At 34.6% G+C, this 18,427-nt stretch overlaps 1 protein-coding gene across 3 annotated transcripts in view; it reads right to left on the bottom strand.

The window, feature by feature from the left end:
* CADM2 (cell adhesion molecule 2) overlaps window positions 1-18,427 on the bottom strand; it is a 1,080,415-nt gene that overhangs the window by 108,619 nt on the left and 953,369 nt on the right. For all 3 annotated transcript variants that reach the window (XM_025377585.1, XM_025377584.1, XM_025377583.1), the window contains one exon: window positions 9,481-9,571. In XM_025377585.1, the coding sequence (XP_025233370.1) occupies window positions 9,481-9,571 (91 nt within the window). The remainder of the gene's footprint in view (window positions 1-9,480; window positions 9,572-18,427) is intronic.

Here is an 18,427-nt window from a genome sequence, read left to right as displayed (position 1 = left end):
CTTCAAAAAAAATCAATGAATCCAGGAGCTGGTTTTTTTAAAAGAGCAACAAAATTGATAGACTGCTAGCAAGACTAATAAAGAAGAAAAGAGAGAAGAATCAAATAAATGCAATAAAAAATGATAAAGGTGATATCACCACCAATCCCACAGAAATACAAACTACCATCAGAGAATACTATGAACACCTCTACACAAATAAACTAAAAATGTAGAAGAAATGGATAAATTCCTGGACTAATACACCTTCCCAAGCCTAAACCAGGAAAGAGGTGAATCCTTGACTAGACCAATAACAGGTTCTGAAATTGAGGCAATAATTAATAGTCTACCAACCAAAAAAGTTAAGGACTAGACGATTCACAGCTGAATTCTACCAGAGATACAAGGAGGAGTTGGTACCATTCCTTCTGAAATGATTCCAATCAATAGAAAAAAGAGGGAATTCTCCCTAACTCATTTTATGAGGCCAACATCATCCTGATACCAAAGCCTGGCAGAGATACAACAAAAAAAGAGAATTTTAGATCAATATCCCTGATGAACATCGATGCAAAAATCCTCAATAAAATACTGGCAAACCAAATCCAGCAGCACATCAAAAAGTTTATCCATCATGATCAAGTGGGCTTCATCCCTGGGATGCAAGGCTGGTTCAACATATGCAAATCAATAAATGTAATCCATCATCTAAACAGAACCAAAGAGAAAAACCACATGATTATCTCAATAGATGCAGAAAAGGCCTTTGACAAAGTTCAACAGCCCTTCATGCTAAAAACTCTCAATAAATTCGGTATGGATGGAACATATCTCAATAAGAGCTATTTATGACAAACCCACAGCCAATATCATACTGAATGGGCAAAAACTGGAAGCATTCCCCTTGAAAACTGGCACAAGACAGGGATGTCCTCTCTCACCACTCCTATTCAACATAGTGTTGGAAGTGCTGGCCAGGGCAATCAGGCAGGAGAAAGAAATAAAGGGTATTCAATCAGGAAAAGAGGAAGTCAGATTCTCCCTGTTTGCAGATGACATGATTGTATATTTAGAAAACCCCATCTTCTCAGTGCAAAATCTCCTTAAGCTGATAAGCAACTTCAGCAAAGTCTCAGGAAAAAAATCAATGTGCAAAAATCACAAACATTCTTATAAACCAATAACAGAAAAACAGACAGCCAAATCACGAATGAACTCCCATTCACAATTGCTTCAAACAGAATAAAATGCCTAGGAATCCAACTTACAAGGGATCTGAAGGACCTCTTCAAGGAGAACTGCAAACTACTGCTCAACGAAATAAAAGAGGACACAAACAAATGGAAGAACATTCCATGCTCATGGATAGGAAGAATCAATATCACGAAAATGGCCATACTGCCCAAGGTAATTTATAGATTCAATGCCATCCCCATCAAGCTACCAATGACTTTCTTCACAGAATTGGAAAAAAACTACTTTAAAGTTCACATGGAACCAAAAAAGACCCCACATTGCCAAGACAATCCTAAGCCAAAAGAACAGAGCTGGAGACATCACGCTACCTGACTTCAAACTATACTACAAGACTACAGTAACCAAAACAGCATGGTACTGGTACCAAAACAGAGATATAGACCAATGGAACAGAACAGAGCCCTCAGAAATAATACCACATATCTACAACCATCTGATCTTTGACAAACCTGAAAAAAACAAGAAATGGGCAAAGGATTCCCTATTTAATAAATGGTGCTGGGAAAACTGACTAGCCATATGTAGAAAGTTGAAACTGGATCCCTTCCTTACACCTCAAACAAAAATTAATTCAAGATGGATTAAAGACTTAAATGTTAGACCTAAAACCATAAAAACCCTGGAAGAAAACCTAGGCAACACCATTCAGGACATAGGCATGGACAAGGACTTCATGTCTAAAACACCAAAAGCAATGGCAACAAAAGCCAAAATTGACAAATGGGATCTAATTAAACTAAAGAACTTCTGCACAGCAAAATAAACTACCATCAGAGTAAACAGGCAACCTACAGAATGGGAGCAAATTTTTGCAATCTACTCATCTGACAAAGGGCTAATATCCAGAATCTACAAAGAACTCAAACAAATTTACAAGAAAAAAAACACACAACCCCATCAAAAAGTGGGCGAAGGATACGAACAGAGACTTCTCAAAAGAAGACATTTATGCAGCCAACAGACACATGAAAAAATGCTCATCATCACTGGCCATCAGAGAAATGCAGATCAAATCCACAATGAGATATCATCTCACACCAGTTTGAATGGTGACCATTAAAGTCAGGAAACAACAAGTGCTGGAGAGGATGTGGAGAAATAGGAACACTTTTACACTGTTGTTGGGACTGTAAACTAGTTCAACTATTGTGGAAGACAGTGTGGTGATTCCTCAAGGATCTAGAATTAAAGATATCATTTGACCCAGCCATCCCATTACTGGGTATCTACTGAAAGGATTATAAATCATGTTGCTATAAAAACACATGCACACATATGTTTATTGTGGCACTATTCACAATAGCAAAGACTTGGAACTAACCCGAATGTCCATCAGTGATAGACTGGATTAAGAAAATGTGGCATATATATACCATGGAATACTATGCAGCCATAAAAAAGGATGAGTTCATGTCCTTTGTAGGGACATGGATGAAGCTGGAAACCATCATTCTCGGCAAATGATCGCAAGGACAAAAAACCAAATATCGTATGTTCTCAGTCATAGATGGGAATTGAACAATGAGAACACTTGGACACAGGAAAGGGAACATCACACACTGGGGCCTGTCGTGGGGTGGGAGGAGCGGGGAGGGATAGCATTAGGAGAGATACCTAAAGTAAATGACGAGTTAATAGGTGCAGCACACCAACATGGCACATGTATATATATGTAACAAACCTGCATGCTGTGCACATGTACCCTAGAACTTAAAGTATACTTAAAAATAAAAAGAATACAATATAATCTATTTTTAAAATATATATATATATATATATTATAGAATTGAACAATTATTGGTCTCATTATAAAATCTAGGCAGAAACTATTTAGGTATATTTAGGTCTGTTTAGAAACTCTTTAAATAATATTTAGATATGCTAACAAAGCTTTGAGCTTACATAACTGGTATTTTTCTAACAACTATTTGATTGAAATATGGGCTGTCCTAGCAGTTTAGAAGAAGTCTTCAATGCTTCCCAATATTATTGAATTATTGTGAAAAAAAATCAATGCTAAAAATCACTGGGTAAACAAAAAAATACAACCATCATTGTTGTTACTATAAAAGGAAAACTTGCTTGTAATCCCAGTTCTACCATTTGTCAGCTGTGTTCAAGATCATATAACTTGAACAAAGCTTATTTTTCCTTATCTAAAAAAATTGAAATGATTACAACAGTCTTTGTAAACCTTTTACAACATAATAGTTGTGTGATTTAAATTAAACAATTATGCGTGAGAGAAAATTATGAAAAACTATGGCAAAACAAGGTCTTATAAATCTTTGACCCTGGATTCCTCACCACTCCTGAGCCAAACCATCTACTTACTTAGGGTTGCTGAAGGCCTTCCAGATCTGCATTTGTTCTTTGTCAAAGCTTGCTAACCACTTAGTCCCTTTTATCCCAATAAAACTGCTTCAGGGTGTAGCCTTTCCCACATGTATCAAACTAAAACTCAATCTTAATTATTTCTCTTCCTTGCAAATTGATCTAAACTTGTGTTACCTTAAAATTAAGGTATATTAGTGAAGGGGCTTTTCCTGTGGCTCAGGATTTTCCAGTGTCTCATTTTAACTATTTTGGATTTTACGCCAACTGAGGTTCATGACACTGCCTCTCTTCTCTCTAATTTATTACTATTATTATTTAACTTCAAATAAAATATCCAACTTGCTATATCAGTTTTGTCATGACTTCAGTCTGGGTTCTTTTGCTGTTTAAATATGCTTTTGAAAATACAGACCCATTGTCCTGAAATGTATTTATTTTGCCTGAAATCTTGGATTCCATTGCCTGAGAATGTATGTGAGATGATAACTCCGTTGTCAGAACTGCCATAATAGCCAAATATTAGCATGTGTATTAAATATATAATTAAGACCTCTGAGTTGGAAACTTGCTGAGATACACTGTATGTATTTCCTTGATCAAATAATAATTTATCATCCTCATTGTCATGATGTATTATACAATTACTTGGAGGCTGATATTTCATATATGCTGTCATTATTAAAACCACCTGTTTGCTAAATTTTGTGTTCTTCATTTTAGAGATAAAACTACTAGATGTGTAAGAGTGAACCCTAATGTAAACACTGGATTTTGGTGTCATAATGATGAGTCAGTGTAGGTACATTGATTATAACAAATGTAAAATTTTGGTATGGAATGTCAATACTGAGGAAGGCTGTGAGTGGGTGAGGGCAGAGGGTATAGGAGAAATCTCTGTACTTTCCACTCAATTTTGCTGTGAACCTAAAACTGCTCTAAAAATAAAGTTCATCAATTTAAAAAAAGGAAGAAAATAAAATACTTGGTGTGGTTAAGTGATTTGTTCAGGACTACTCCGGCCATGGATATCCAAAGATTTATAATTTAAACCCAGGTCCTCATTCTCTTTCTACAATACCCCAAAACATTCTGTGCCTCAAAGCATGACAGCTTAGGCATCCTATTTGAAAATAACATACAGGTCTCAATGATTAATTAGAGATTTTCTATATAGCAGGAGAGAGGTAAATATTCTGTAATAACAACTACTATATATTAGGTCAAATAATGTAAAATTGCTATTATAGTTTAATACTATTTTAAAATACATATTCCATCTTATTTTGGTAAACAACATTTCACTCCTGATGATAACTTGCTTTCTTTAATTCCTGGTTTATTTTGTCACTTCGTCTGATGGTAATTGGCCTATATAATGATTAGCAAATAACCTGTGACTTGTAAAAAGGTACATCTTAGGCTAAGAAAATTGACTTTGTATAAAACTGTTCTGCTTTAATTTTTTGTCTTTTTTTTTTGGATGGAGTTTTGCTCTTGTTGGCCAGTCTGGAGTGCAATGGCATGATCTCGGCTCACTGCAACCTCCACCTCCTAGGTTAGAGAGATTCTCCTTGCTCAGCCTCCCCAGTAGCTGGGATTACAGGCACCGACCACCCACGCCCAGCTTTTTTTTTTTTTTTTTTTTTGTATTTTTAGTAGAGACGGGGTTTCACCATATTGCCAAGGCTGGTCTTGAACTCCTGACCTCAGAGGATTCTCCTGCCTTGACCTCCCAAAGTGCTGGGATTACAAGTGTGAGCACCCAGCCTTTTGTCTATTTTTTGTTTGTTTAAAATTCTCTATTATGCTAATAGAAAATTACATTAATATATACATATCAGAGTTCTTTAATTCTTGATCATTTCAAAAATAGATGTGTAATTATTTCTCTAAAATACCTCACTAGTTGCTATATAGTAAGTGATCTGTCTTCCTAAGGATTAAATTCTTTCTTCTTTTATAGAATTGGAATGTTATGTGCTGTGCAATTATGCATACTAGATTTATGGCAAAAACAAAAGAAAAATTGTGGTTACCCGAAAGTAAAATAGTAAGTACAACATAAAACATTGTGCTGGATATATAGAAAAATTTATCAATACCATAATTATTTTCTTTTACAGAATGGATGCCAAATATATATTTATCTCACTGAAAATGTCACATCGCTTTTTTGGAGGTGAATTTAAAAAGCATGGCACATTTGATTAAAATGATGACTCATTAGTTACAGCATGTTGGGGGCAACCTCATACCATTTAAGGTCATGACTTGAATGTAATATAAAGGTTTCATGGTGTGTGTGTGTGTGTGTGTGTGTGTGTGTGTGTGTGTGTGTGTGTTTTCCTTTACTTTTGTAAATGGATAATGCTACTGCCTGAAAGCTGTCTGGGAATTCAGCCAACGAAAGAAGAGGGTTGCAATAACTCTGGGGACTTGAAAGAAAAGTGGCTGGCATTAGCTTGGTCTGCACTTTAAACTAAAATTAAAACAATGGACAGACATGTACAGTAATCTCTCTTTTAAGGAAAGAATAGAAAGCTTCTATAGTAGTGTCAAGTGGAACAATTTGGTCCTGGCCCAAGTTATGCAGCTGTTTCACAGGAAAATGGCAAAAGGCTTCAGTCCAAAGCAGGCGAATAAGGCATGATTGTTCATAAACAGTCACTGGGGCCCTCACATTTAGAACAAGGAAAACAACATTAGCATAAAGAAGGGCAGGTTCGGAACACCAGCCTCAGTGCAACTTGAGCCATGCCATGATGTTGTGATTTACACAAAAGATAGTGGTGTGATTTTGCCTACTACTAATAAACCTAATTATTGTGAATAACTTATTCTTCAAAACATATTAGTCAAACACGTTTTAAGAAACAATGAAGTTTTGACCACAAATTAAATGCATTATTGAAGACAGCTACAAGATATAAAGAAATCATATAGCCACTATTCATTCCTGATTTTCACATGCTAATGGGAGGTGGGTCAGGTAAATGATAAAGATGATATATATTAAGTGCTTGGGGCCTCACTCAAAGGCTAAGCTACAGTGTTGCTTCTCAGTGGTTCTTAAATAACAAAATGAAGATACAGGTACAATAGTTGCAAAGTAATGGAGTAGAACTTTGACAGTGATTACCTGAGTGAAACGGGTCATTCTAACCTGCTGATTGAGTATATCACACATTTCATTTCAACTCCCACTCTTTTGTTACTATTTTAAAATATGCAATACTCCCCATTATATGTGTTATTATTGCTATGTTTTAAGATGTGTCTGACAAAATTTTTCTTATCCCCCTTCCACTTTTTGATTCATTTTTTCAAGTTGATAGTCTTTCCTTTAATGACTATCTTCAGTTCCCTACAACCTACTAACTCCCTGATTAAACCATTTCAATTTGCATCCTGTTCTTTTTGCTCTAGTAAGACTTTTCTTTATGATCAGTAAGATTTCCTTCTGGGAAAATCCAATTATTTCAGACTTCTCTTGGTTTTTGTCCTCTCTGCCTCATCTGGCACTGTTGGAAATAGTATACAAACTACAGAAAGGCTAAAAATGAGACTGTTTTTAAAGGATCAATGCCTTCCTCTAATGGAGAAGATAGGTACTGTAACAATATAGAGAAGTTTATTTAAGATGATTATGAAGAATGAAGAAAAAGCAATAGTCCAAATGAAGAAAGGCATCAAAGAAGTTGATTCTAACTTTAATGCTAATGTCCTGACAGTCTGCAAGGAAATATGATAAAGGAAATGTTGTGAATGAGAATATAATACAAGAAATCAGTTAATACATATTTACTTGTGGACCATAGCATACAGAATATAACATTGGGATCTATGAAGATGAAGGCAACATATCATGACTACTTTACTTTGAAGACGTTGTAGAGCTTATGAGTTATTTGCCAAAAGCTACTATATTAAATTACAGATTTCTATGTGGTTATGAACCCATGCCAGGAATGATTAGTTCGGTAGAAATTCGACAAGTTTCCAGAAATAATATAAATATAGAAGAAAGCCTAATAAAGGAGGATGGCAACAGTGAAATATATCATGAAACTAGCCGGTTCACCGCCCTAAAGCATCTTCGGGCTCAACTTCAGTGGTAAAAATCATTGTCAGTCCCATTCTAGTTTTTCAAAAGTAACTTTAGCTAGAATAAATGGAAATTTACATTTAGCAATTGAAGTAGCAGCACGTAATTGAAAGAGTGAAGGCTTTGGGCAAGACTGAACTGAATTCAAATTCTCGCTCACTCATTTTAAATCCAGATTAATAGGAAAATTTAGTTAAAACTTTAGTTAAGCATTAGTTTTCTCTTCTGTAAAATAGGAAGCCTTTCTTATTTCCTTTCTCTGTTGCAAAATGATAGTAATCAGGAAACTTCTGACAAAAGGTAATATTTTCCATTTTATAAGTCTCTTGAAATTTGTATTCTTAAATAAAATAAATGAGAAATGTTGTGCTTTTCATTCATCTGCAGTGCAGAGGATTATTACACATCCAAGATTATTTCTAGGTAACTGAAAAGAGATTAAAAGAAAACACATTCATTCAACCATATCTTAGATGAGTGATATAAACTACTTAAATATTTAATTATATAAAACGTAAAGTCTAATGATTTCCATGAGTAAAATAATGTTTCTACAGTTGGAAGTAGCTATGGAATCAAAGAATCAGTGTAAGACAATCGGATGCTACTAGAGCAGGCATTCATTTATTTTCAAGCATTCTATAAAGCATGTTCCCTAACTTCACCTCATTTAATTGCATAAATTGTGCACATAATCCAAATGTATACAAACGTACTTTTGGATAAATCTGTAGGAAAGAAGAGCAAAAACGATGTCTGCAAAATAATTACTAGAAGAGAGAACAGTTTAAAAATATCAAAACGGTGGTAAAGAGGGCATGGTTTTATTAATATGGTAAAAAATATAATACATACATTTGATGAAGTTAAAATGTCAGGCATCTATCGTACAATTCTTTTAGAAAAATTCCTGATGGGACAATATGAAACTTATACTTAAATAATATAAATGTTATTGGAGGCAAATTTTTAGTAATTTAACCTGATTTGCCAGAAGCAATCTTATATAGTTATATACAAAGAACAATTTAATTCCTTCTATTAAAATTTAAACAGAACTCAAATAAATTGGAATCTTTTAAAAAATCAAGTAAATTCCATAAAGCTAGGCCTACAGTGTTCCCATATTAGAATGATCATATTGCTTTCAAATAGAATTTAAATAATCCATATTTAAATATCCATATGTAAGTTCTACTTAATAATTGGTATTCTTTGACTCGCTATTTATAAACACAAATTTCAAAAGGTGCAGTTTTAGAGTTGAAGTGACATTATCACATTGACGTGCCTATATTCTAATAATGAAATTTACAATTAAGCACATTGAGTTTGTGACCCGTTACTTGTTTCATTGGGTGTTTCATAAGACATATAGATTTGATTTCTCTTTTATGAAAATAATTCTCCATGTAACTTTAAAACCTGGACATATTTTGGGGATGCTTCGGTATTTTCTAAATTTTTCATGGGAGAACTAAGTTCAGCAATGGGCAGCTTTTAGAGTCTGACGATATAAACAGTGACTGATACACTCCATTCAGGTTTAACTATCTTACTGGAAAAAATAAAAAAGAAATACCATCTGGAAATCTTCCCAGAAACTTCACTAGATGACAAAGTAAAAACCAAACTTCCATAGACATTAATGAAGACGTGGTTCATGGGGTTTTCTGTTCTAGAGATCGCTTTGCCCACCAAGAAACGACAAAAACTGTGGATTTCTGCAGTTAAAGCCTGTAATCAAAGCAAGATAAAAGAAAAAAGTAAAAAGCTTTATTGCTCATTAACTCACTTACAGTGGTTTTCCTTTGGATTCACAAGTCAAAATTAAAGGCTGTCCTTCTTGTGGAAAAGGAGTCGACGGTATAATCTTAACTGATGGTGTATCTAGAAACAAGAATATTAAGAAGGGTGATTAAACACATACAAAACTAGATATTTAATAACTGTGCATCGTGCTGTGTGTTCAGCATTTCTTATATATTATTTATAATTGCGTATATTTATAAAGGATTTCTTAGAATTGGTAAAATAGGGTGTGTGATTTAAAAAGCTAACAACCTGTCTATGCAAAGCCAACAAAAATACCTCAATATCTCCTGAGCACCACTGTTGTATTTTTTCTGAAATCTGAATTTAAAAGTGAAATTGCAAAAAGTGGTTCAGATGAATATCAAGCATTTCATACAATTGTTTCTTAAACTATTTATAGATGGCTATGAATACTATTATTATGGGCTGAATGCATTCATGTGCATCTGAATAACAACACTTTCATTGTTACTGGAATACCAGGGACTCACAATAAGGAACCCACAATGAACTCAAGATCAATTACTGTCTCACAAGCGTTATGCAGAATCTTTTCAAAATGCAATGATGCGGCACTGGGTACATGCGGCTGGCTCTGAAGTACAGCTAGTGAGTCACTTCCAACAGCATTGATGATTTTATTAAAAGTTAACATTTGTTATATATGCTACTGCATGTTTGTTAGAAAATTATTTGTTCCCGTTTAACAATAAATCATCCCTAGTGAGAATTAAAGAATATTTTCAGACATTTATATGTATAACTTGTATGACATACAATATTCCTTAATCAACACAAAGATAACATATTTCATAGAAGAAATGGAAAATAAGCTCAAAAAAGGGATAATATTAACACATTCTTTTTTTTTTTTTTATACTTTAAGTTCTAGGGTACATGTGCATAACGTGCAGGTTTGTTACATATGTATACTTGTGCATGTTGCTGTGCTGCACCCATCAACTTGTCAGCACCCATCAACTCGTTATTTACATCAGGTATAACTCCCAATGCAATCCCTCCCCCCTCCCCCCTCCCCATGATAGGCCCCGTTGTATGATGTTCCCCTTCCCGAGTCCAGGTGATCTCATTGTTCAGTTCTCACCTATGAGTGAGAACACAGACACATGAAAAAATGCTCATCATCACTGGCCATCAGAGAAATGCAAATCAAAACCACAATGAGATACCATCTCACACCAGTTAGAATGGCAATCATTAAAAAGTCAGGAAACAACAGGTGCTGGAGAGGATGTGGAGAAATAGGAACACTTTTACACTGTTGGTGGGATTGTAAACTAGTTCAACCATTATGGAAAACAGTATGGCGATTCCTCAAGGATCTAGAACTAGAAGTACCATATGACCCAGCCATCCCATTACTGGGTATATACCCAAAGGATTATAAATCATGCTGCTATAAAGACACATACACATGTATGTTTATTGCGGCACTATTCACAATAGCAAAGACTTGGAATCAACCCAAATGTCCATCAGTGACAGAGTGGATTAAGAAAATGTGGCACATATATACCATGGAATACTATGCAGCCATAAAAAAGGATGAGTTTGTGTCCTTTGTAGGGACATGGATGAAGCTGGAAACCATCATTCTCAGCAAACTATCGCAAGAACAGAAAACATATTCTTTCTTTATGAGACTTTGCTAGTCCTGGCATTGTCTGGTCAACAGTCAGTGTGGAATCATCTTCTCCTCTTATCTTCACATTTTCTACAATAAACAAAACAGGTTCTGAACTCTCCAGAAGATCACAATTATTCTTACTCTTCCCTTCTTAGCTGTAACAGAAGATTGATCTGCACTGTTATTAGACACATTCTTTGATTTTGGAACCAAATGAGTTACTATCAATTGTGTAATTTTTAAGTGGGTTACCTTATCTAAGGAAAATATTATTTAGATGTTTCATATATAGAATAATAAAGTATAATATAAAATGTAATAGTTTATATCATACTTTAAAATTATGTATGCTTTTCAAATGCATTCTCTGTCAATTCTTTAAACAAGAGAATGCATTTAAGATAATAAAAAATAATATTCTGGTTGCAAATAAGCATTTCAAATACATCACAGTAAATATTTGTGGTGTAAAATGACTTAGGAAGAAAAATTAATCTGAAGAAATATGATACATATTCATCATACTTTTTCTACTGTTAGAAGAAAAAAATTGAATATCAGATTTAAACATTCTTTATTAATTTTTTCCATTATCAGCACATCTATGGAATCAGTTATTGACTAGGATAATCATATAATTTCATCTCTGAAGCAGGACATTTTTAAAAGAAAAAGAGAAAATATTAATGTGTGAACCACACTGTTCTGGTCAAACTGAGGTCTATGGTCTTTTGACCTCTAACTAAACATACATATAGCAAAATTCATTTTCCCCATGACATATTATAAAGGAAAGTTTAATTTTCATGGAAAAAGTTTTAGGTGAAAGATCAGAAATGTATAATTTTGGGAAACAGAATTATGTTAACATGGCTGTCTGTGATGTTTAATTTTGTGTGTCAATTTGACTGTGCCTTGGGGTACCCAGCTATTTGACCAAACATTATTCTGAGTGTGAATGCGAGGGTGTTTTCTGGATGAGATTAACATTAAAGTTGGTAGACTGAGTAGAGCAGATGGCACGCCATGATATGAAAGGGCCTCATCCAATTTCTTGGAGGACTAAATAAAATAAAAAGGCGGCTCCTCCTCCAAGTAGAAAAGAAATCTTCCTGCCCGATGTCTGCATCACTGACTTTGATGCAGTGAACTGCAACACTGACTTTTTTCCTGCCTTTAGAATGGAATGGAAATTTTGGGTCTTTCTGGGTCTTGATCCTGAGACCTTTGGACTGGAACCATGTCATCAATTCTCTTCGTTCTCAGGCCATTAGACTCAGAGTGGAACTAAGCCATTGGCACTCTTGGTCTTCCAGCTTTGCCGACTCACTTTGCAAATCTTGGGATTTCACCTCCATAATCATATGGACAATTCCTTACAATAAATCTCCTTTTATGTGTATGTACAGCCTATTGGCTCCATGTCTCTGGAGAACCCTAACACGGTGTCCAGTGTCCTCACAAAGAGACCCCGAGGCGTGTCTTTCATTGAGCGGGGAATGTGCCAGGTGGTCATCTCAGGAAGCTCTGAGAAGTGAGACAGGGAGGGAAGGAAGTAAATGAAGCCTGTGTTATTGACCAGACTACCCTGTGAGCAAAGCAAATTGAGTCCAATTCCACTGTGGAACTGAGAGTGAGTGGAAGACATGACTCTGAGTTACCTTACTTGATGGGCAAGAGACGGGACTGTTTATGGAATATTTGTCGTCTTTGGTTGAGGACTGCTCGCGGGGGTGGGGGTGGGGGAGGTTGGTGAGGAGGAGGTGGTGTTTCCCAGGCACTTTTGCCCTTCTCAGTACACAAAAATAGTACGTGCCAAAGGGAAATGGAAGGCCGCCATCCGGATCTGCTTCAGTAAGGTAAATTACACGGTGGCAGGCAGCTGTGAGAAAAGAGGAAGGCAAAATGTGGCTTTGCTCTGCCTGTTTAGTTCGAGCAGTACAGGAGAGGTGAGAATACGTGTGACAAATGTTCCCTTGAAGCATGATTCAGCATTCCCTTTAGATCTGGCACACAGAATTTCCGTCACAAGCAAACGCCAAAGCAGGTAATTATATTAAACTTAGCCCACATTTCCGTAAAACTCTCAGGAATAACCTAAATAAACTCTAAGTTACTAAAAATCAAGAGATGTAAGACAGTATTCATTTATTTGACTTCAAAATTATTCCAAGTGTTTGATTAGTTCCTGTTTCTAAGACTTATCTTTCCAAATAAATAAGGAAACCAAAAAAGGAATTTATGTAAAGATAATTTTAAAAAGGAGATTTGAAAAATTGTCTTCCCTAGATTTCCTTGACGAATACCTATGCCTCATCTGCTCCTCAACCCCCTCCCTGCCACACGCCTACTCCTGGTTCAACTCTCAGGTCCCTGGCTACACTGTCTCAGATTCTGTTGGGTGGTGTTTTTCTATGTAGCCTTTAAATGTTTAAGATCAGGGTGAATGGGATTCAAATTCTGTTCTCTCATGATTTTCTCTAGGCCTTTTAAGCCTTACTCGTATCTTTAGTTTCCATGTACTTACCAATCATTCATGGATTTGTGTCCTAGTTCTGTTCTGCTTCGCAAGCTTATTTACGTGCAATGCCTATGTGGCATGTTCACTTGGATATCTAAAAGGCCTGGCACATTTGATGTATTCAAAACGAACTCCGTCTCTAATCTTCCCCCCCACATGTTTCTCCTTCATAGATCTCTAACTCTATAGATACGACTAGCATCCATGCGGTAACATATACCAAATACCTACTGTTTCCTTGTTTTCTCTATAATCAATTATCCCTGAACTCTTGTTAATCTATCTTCTAAATAATTTTCAAATTAATTCACTATTTTTTCATAGTTCCGTAGCCACTATTTTAATCTAGTTTGCCAAAATAGTAAATGATCTCCTTTGTGTCAAAATTTTCACCCTTTAAATCTTACTCTTACAACTAAACAAAACTGTCTTCTCAAAACATAAATCTGGTCACATCAACTTACTAATTAAAACCTTTCATAGTCGTTTCTCTTAAAAATTATTAAACCATTTAAGTCCTGCATAACCTCTATCCTTTACGTTCTTGTCTTCTAATATTCTGTTTTGTTATTTGAATTCCAGGCAATTTTATTTTTATCAAGTTCTTTAATGAATGTGTTTCATTTTGCCTTCATACAAATTATCAGAAATGCTCCATTTTGGAGAGATTCCTTGCTTATTTAATTCTTACATGTTTTAAAAATCTTAATTCAAATGCCATTTGCTAAGCGCAATCATTCATTACCTTCAAATCTGATCAGATACCACTGCTGCATGTTCCTTTTTTCACCCTTGTGTAATGTTCTTTCTAAAAGTCATTGATATATCCTCCATGTCTTGCATAGTGTTTTTAAAAAGTGTGTGCTTAATAAATAATTATTAAATGAGTGGAAGTAATATTCTTTTTATTTTCTTTTTTTTTTAGACAAGGTCTCACTCTGTCCCCTAGCCTGGAGTGCAGTGGTGTGATCACAGCTCACCGCAGCCTCGGCCTCCTGGGCTCACATGAGCAATCCTCCAGCCTCAGCCTAGTAAGTAGCTGGGACCATAGGTGTGCTCCACCATGCCTGGCTAATTTTCTTTCTTTCTCTCTCTCTTTCTTTTTCTCTCTTTCTTTCTCTCGCTCACTCTCTTTCTTTCTTTCTCCCATTTTTGAAGAGATGGAGTCTCACTGTGTTGCCCAGGCTGGTCTCAAACTCCTGGACTCACATGATCCTCCCACCTTGGCCTCGAAAAGTGCTGGGATTACAGGTGTGAGCTACCATTCATGGCCAGCAATAAAATTTCTGATATATCTTCTCATCATCATATTATACTATTATAAAATATTTTTAAATGCTTAATTGAAATTTATTGGTGCCTGATGTTTAGAATGTAGACTAACAAGATTAACATTATAATTAATATTAAATTTTAATTATTTAATTATTAAGTAATAGAGTTATTAATTAATATATCAATTAATTAACATATAATTAATCTAAAATATTTAAGTTGCAAACCTTAGATTAACTTTTAATCTTAGTTCATAGTTAATGTGGAATACTATTCAACCATAAAAAGAATGAGATCCAGTCATTTTTAACAAAATGGATGCAACTGGAGATCATTTTGTTTTGTGAAATAAGCGATGCACAGAAACACAAACATCACATGTTCTCACTTATTTCTGGGATATAAAAATCAAATCAATTCAACTCATAATCATAGAGAGTAGAAGGATGGTTACCAAAGGCTCAGAAAGATACTGGGGGTTTGAGAGGGAGGTAGGAATGGTTAATGAGTACAAGAAGAAAATTAGAAAGAATGAACTAGACCTACTATTTGATAGCACAATGAAGTGTCTATAGTCAATAATAATTGAATTATACATTTAAAAATAAGTTACAGAAGGTAATTGGACTGTTTGTAACTCAAAGAATAAATGCTTGAGGGGATAGATAACCCATTCTCCATGGTGTGCTTATTTCACATTGCATACCTGTATCAAAACATCTCATGGACCCCATAAATATATACACCAATTATGTACCCACAGAAAGTTTTTAAAAAAGAAAAATTTTCTTAAATGGATATTGCACACTCTCTGTTACAAATAATGTGCATTGGATATCATTAGGTAACAATTTTCTATGTTGATAAAAATGCCAATTTCTTTTTAATGCAAATACCACATGTGTAAACTATTTTTTACTCACCTGATTTTGGCAGAGGTAGTTCTCAATTGTGAAGACATTTATTTAATTATTCAGCCAAAGCTAGCTCATATTTCTATGATATAAATTATTCCTCTTTAAACATGCCATTTTAGAATAGTCACCAAATACCTTTTTATTAACCACAAGTACTACAGTAATGGTGTTATTATCTTAAACTTGACTCTCGAATAATTGTTTTTAATAGCAGGAAGTAATTTTGGCTTTGATAAAGATCTCTGTCATTATTTCTATTTATTTTCATCAGACAGTTTATTGTACATGAGAGAGTTGATTAAGCAATGTTATTCTAAAAACGTTTTAGTAAGATATCAATGATATTCTAGAAATAATACTTGTAAATGAGTTTAGAACTACCATACTTTGTTAGCTAACCAAAGAACAGAAAAGTAGTCGTCTCAAAAACTGAGTTAATTTTGACAGTCTTCACTTTCCAGGATGTCGGCAAACTATTTATTTTAATGTGTGAGACTCCCATGTAAACATATTTCTCTCTATTATTTACTTTGTTACGTATCAGAATGAATGGATTCTTTGTCAGGAATGGCACAATGCACAACAGATTACATGTAAATGGTTTTTTATGCGCTTACTGTGTTACTCTGCTTTTTACTGACCCAGATGTGAATAGTAATGTAGTCACTACTGCATCATCCAAACTTTTCCTTGCATGCCTTTGCCAAGTTATCTACTAAGATTTAGGAAAAATGTTTGTATTATTTTGTTTTTGTTTTTTTTCTGTGAATATGTTTCATAATTATAGATTTTCTTCTGGTTCATAGTTTTTCATTTTAAACATATTTCAAAGGATTGAAATTGGGAATATTTTCTAAGCCAAATTTTACTTAAATAGTGATTCCAGCGTTACTGTGAAAATAATTCCTCTGTTTTCCTCTGTAGGAGCAATGTGGGTTACATTTAACCCTGCTCTGAGATTTCACAAAACAGAAGGACTCTTCTGGCTCAGTACATTGGGGATGTGTATGATGTTCTGTTTTTAATTTACTGCTATAATGTATTCTGTTGTACCAATTAGTAATCGCTTAAAAGGGGGTTAGAAAAAATGCATTAATATGACTGCTATTTATTTATTCTAGTTTTGTCCTACATATTAAACTCGGATATTTTTTGCAAACTAGCAATTTTCATGCTGTTTTAAAATGCCTTTCAAAAAAAGTCAGGTCTTTCAACATTGTATTTATTAAATATCCATGAATGCATATAATGTATATTTATAATATATTCACATTTTGAGCACTCAAAATCTGATATATTAACTTACTCAATTGTGTGTCTTTATATCTTATGCTTAGTAAATTGTAAGAGTTCTTTGAGTGTTGTGTAAATAAATACAGGTTTTGTTCAAAATGCAAAAAACTGTGGAAGTTTTGCACAAGTGTATAAAGACAGGCATATATTCAATCATTTACAAATAATTTTTCAGTACTTGAAAGTATCCAACTAAAATACACAGATATTTTAAAAGCAAAATGCTCCAAGACTTTTGGAGAAACAAAAAATATTCTTTAGAACATCTATACAATGTTTAAATGTGGAAAACCCCACAGTTTTCCTTTTTTTTTTTTTTTTTTTTTTTTTTTTTACTTTTGTCTGACATATTCTGGGGCTCATTTAGGAAGAAACACAATGACTTTCAAGAGCTAGATTTATGGACAAACGGTTTTTCTTCTTTTGCCCGGGGCGGTGGCTCACCCCTGTAATCAACCCGAGCACTTTCAGAGGCCGAGGTGGACGGATCATGAGGTCAGGAGATCAAGACTATCCTGGCCAACACAGTGAAACCCTGTCTCTACTGAAAATACAAAAACTAGCTGGGCATGATGGCATGAGCCTGTAGTTCCAGCTACTCAAGAGACTGAGGCAGGAGAATCACTTGAACCCGGGAGGCGGAGCTTGCAGTGAGCTGAGATCCCGCCATTGCACTCCAGCCTGGCGACAGAGCGAGACTTTATCTCAAAAAAAAAAAAAATACTTTAAACAAATATGTAAAGGTTTTATGAACTTGGGAAGTAAGGATACCTCATGTTCCATTTGAATGACTGAGGATTTGAATCAAAGTAAAGATATTGATCCAGCAGAATGGATTTTCTATATCCTTAGCAAGGATTTTAAAAGAGAAAAGACCTGTGATGAAGCATCTATTAAACCACCTAATGGACAATCTTAAAAGCACAAGCTTTTAAAGTCTTTTGTGTCATTGGTTTAACAACATTTATCCATCACTAGATTTTGTAGATGAATAAAAAGAAGGTTTGAATCAAATGTTTTATCAGGAAAAAAAAAAAAAAGCACCTTATTTCTTTTGTAACTGAATAAGTATAATAGGAATTTAAGGTCATATAAAAGTAACATTTAACCCGTTATGGATAATGACTAAAGTGCTAAGAGAAACAACCAAAGACCACTGCACCATCCTATATTGCATAATGTAGTGAGTGAAGAAATATGGTGGGTTATAACACAAAGTAGCAGTCATCTGCATTGCTCATATTACAGTCTTTGGTTGAAAGAAAATTATAATATTG

The sequence above is a fragment of the Theropithecus gelada genome, chromosome 2 (genome assembly GCF_003255815.1).
Source record: "Theropithecus gelada isolate Dixy chromosome 2, Tgel_1.0, whole genome shotgun sequence".
Classification (NCBI taxonomy): domain Eukaryota; kingdom Metazoa; phylum Chordata; class Mammalia; order Primates; family Cercopithecidae; genus Theropithecus; species Theropithecus gelada.
This window is presented reverse-complemented; position numbering and strand designations above follow the sequence as displayed.